The 2,633-nt window shown below is 30.3% G+C and overlaps 1 protein-coding gene across 3 annotated transcripts in view; it reads left to right on the forward strand.

Moving 5' to 3' along the window:
- pck (Claudin superfamily protein pickel) overlaps positions 1 to 2,217 on the forward strand; it is a 17,794-nt gene extending 15,577 nt beyond the window's left edge. For 2 of the 3 annotated variants that reach the window (XM_043000091.2, XM_043000090.2), the window contains exon 7: positions 1 to 1,548. This exon is cut by the window's left edge and continues 32 nt beyond it. In XM_043000091.2, the coding sequence (XP_042856025.1) occupies positions 1 to 79 (79 nt within the window). In that variant the 3' untranslated portion in view covers positions 80 to 1,548. The other variant, XM_043000092.2, reaches the window with a different exon arrangement.
- The last annotated feature ends 416 nt before the right edge of the window (positions 2,218 to 2,633 follow it).

The raw sequence follows: 2,633 nt of genomic DNA on the forward strand, positions 1-2,633 counted from the left end.
AGTTAGCAACCTGATGCACATGGAGCCACAGGGCCAGATGGGCATGAACATGGGCATGATGGGGCAGGGTTACATATAGGATCCTAAGAGTAAAGGGAAGCTGAATTCTTTTGCCTGAGTAAGAGATGTATAGCCAAATGCATTGTGGCAAATCACAGGAATGTGAAAACATATTTTGGATGAGAACATGAAGGTAGGAAGAAAAAACAAAAGTGTAAAGGTTGAATTTCCAACTGGTAGAAATGAGGGAATGCATGAGAAAGAAATTATGAGGGCAACTGGGAAAAACTAATGGAGAACAGACATATTGTCTAATTATTGCCAAATTAGCAGTATTTTTTCATTAAATTTATCATTTATGAAAGTAGTATTTGCTTGGGAATGTCCCTGCTAAATGGAATAACTTTTTTTTTAATACTCTCCTTTTATATTGCCTTCCATAATGAAACAGAACTGAGTGCTTTATATTTACCTCATTGGTTTTATAGAACTTATCAATATGAAGTAATTTTTGAAGTTAGTACCTGTAGTGCACATTTCAGTCATGAAAAGATATTTTCAGGGCAGTTTGTAGGAGAACTGTATTTTACAGTTACCTTTGTGTAAAGCTGCACTTGCTCAAGATGAAAATTGTTATTGTAAAGTAATTTCATTTGCTTTTAGCTGTACCATAGGTCTGGCACACAATGGTTTAGTCAGGGTTATGTTTAAGCCATTTAGTTGCAGTTGCTTCATGCAAAAATGCTTGAAAATTAAGCCTGAGAAATGCACAATTAGGTAATTTGCCTCTTCTCATGTGTGCAAAAAAGGGCAAGAAATTAAAGTTCTAGAAAACTATTATTTGTTGTTCCACAATATACATGCACAGATTTTTTTTATGTGAAAATCCTGAGCCACTGTTGCTGTTGCTGCAGTCTTCCTAGACTACAGACAATGCTGTATATTGCAGTTATTTAGTTAGGTTAGGCCAGCCACATGACAAAAATGTATTGGCCTTTGTAATAATAAAAAAATGTTTGTCAAATGGAGATGCTTTCAAAAGGAAACAGTAGCACGTGTCTCAGCTTGTGAATTAAATAAATGCTGGATGAACATCACTTGCACAAATATAATACAAAATGCAATCAATGCTTTAATGAATACAAAATCTCAGAATGCATCCAAAGGAAATTTGTGATCCATAACAATTCAAAAATACTATTAAGAATATTCAAGAGAGATTTCATATCTCTATTGAAAGCTAATACATTATATATACACATAATCTGAGATGAATAAGACATTACATACAGGTCATGGCTGTATATTGTTAGTTTTTTAAGTTTCAAGTGAATTGTGTTGATATGTGAATGTTTACTTTTTAAGGATTACTGTTGACAATATTTTACTAAAAAAAAATGAGAATAATGCCTTTGAGATATTCTTCCAGAGAATTTCTATGGAAATTCCTAAGCTACATAAAGCAATATTTTACACAAGGAGAGATTATAATATTACTCTTATTGAAAAGATACTGTTTATCATGTTACACTTGTTTAAATACCCAAAGAATATGAATCACTGACAAACAAAATACATACTCATATCAACATCCACATCCCACACCTAAGCATATTTTTATAAAGAAAAAGTAAAGGGATATACACACTATACAGATGAAACCCTGAGCATCCCTCATCCCTGTATCTTTCTATCTTGCAAATCTTACAGTAACTGTGCTCCATACTTGAATATAAAAAAAATCCTTGTCACAAAATGTGTTAACATATTGTTGAAATTCAGAGGCAAGATTCGATTTTGGAATCCGCATGTAAAAATATATATATTGATTTTTGTTAAAATTGATTTTATACAGTTCATATCTTTGTGTGTATATGTATGTATATACATATTCATATATATATACATTTACATATACATATACATACATGTGTATGTGTATATCATATTATATATATATATATATATATATATATATATATATATATATATACACACACTGTATATTTATATATATATATATATATATATATATATATATATATATATATATATATATATATGTATAAGTATGTATGTATTTGTCATTTTAATTGACCATTTATTGTAACATTAGTTGTAAAGACAAGTTGCCGAGTAAGATCCGTCCATTATAGATTGAAATTTACACTTATGTATTTTTGTAAAATTTTAGAATAAATGTGTTGATATTTACAATTTGTTTGATTTATGATATCAAAATACTGATTAGGCAAATCATAATATTTATGATACATTTTACTCTGAAGGGTCCTTTTACTTAATTTCTATCTCTCTTTTGGAAGGATAATTTTTTTTGTTTGAAGTTCTTTACGTATTTACTACTCGTGTGTGTTTTTGTTTAACTAGTAAAAAATTAATATTCATTAGTACAAGTAGTAGATACCAACAGGCAGAAGTACTCTATGGATTGCCTTAACAATGTCAGAAAAAATCAGAACTAACTGAAGTCCACGTATAAAACTACACGACCTTTCAACTTTTTATCCATGAGAATAACTACAACACCAACAACTACATAACGGGATTTAAATGGAGAAAATCTTGTACTCACCGGGGACACCGCAGGAGCTACAAAGGTCTAGGACGTATCC

Source organism: Penaeus japonicus, unplaced genomic scaffold, assembly GCF_977035675.1.
Source record: "Penaeus japonicus unplaced genomic scaffold, GWHDUDI00000001_assembly GWHDUDI00000484, whole genome shotgun sequence".
Classification (NCBI taxonomy): Eukaryota; Metazoa; Arthropoda; class Malacostraca; order Decapoda; family Penaeidae; genus Penaeus; species Penaeus japonicus.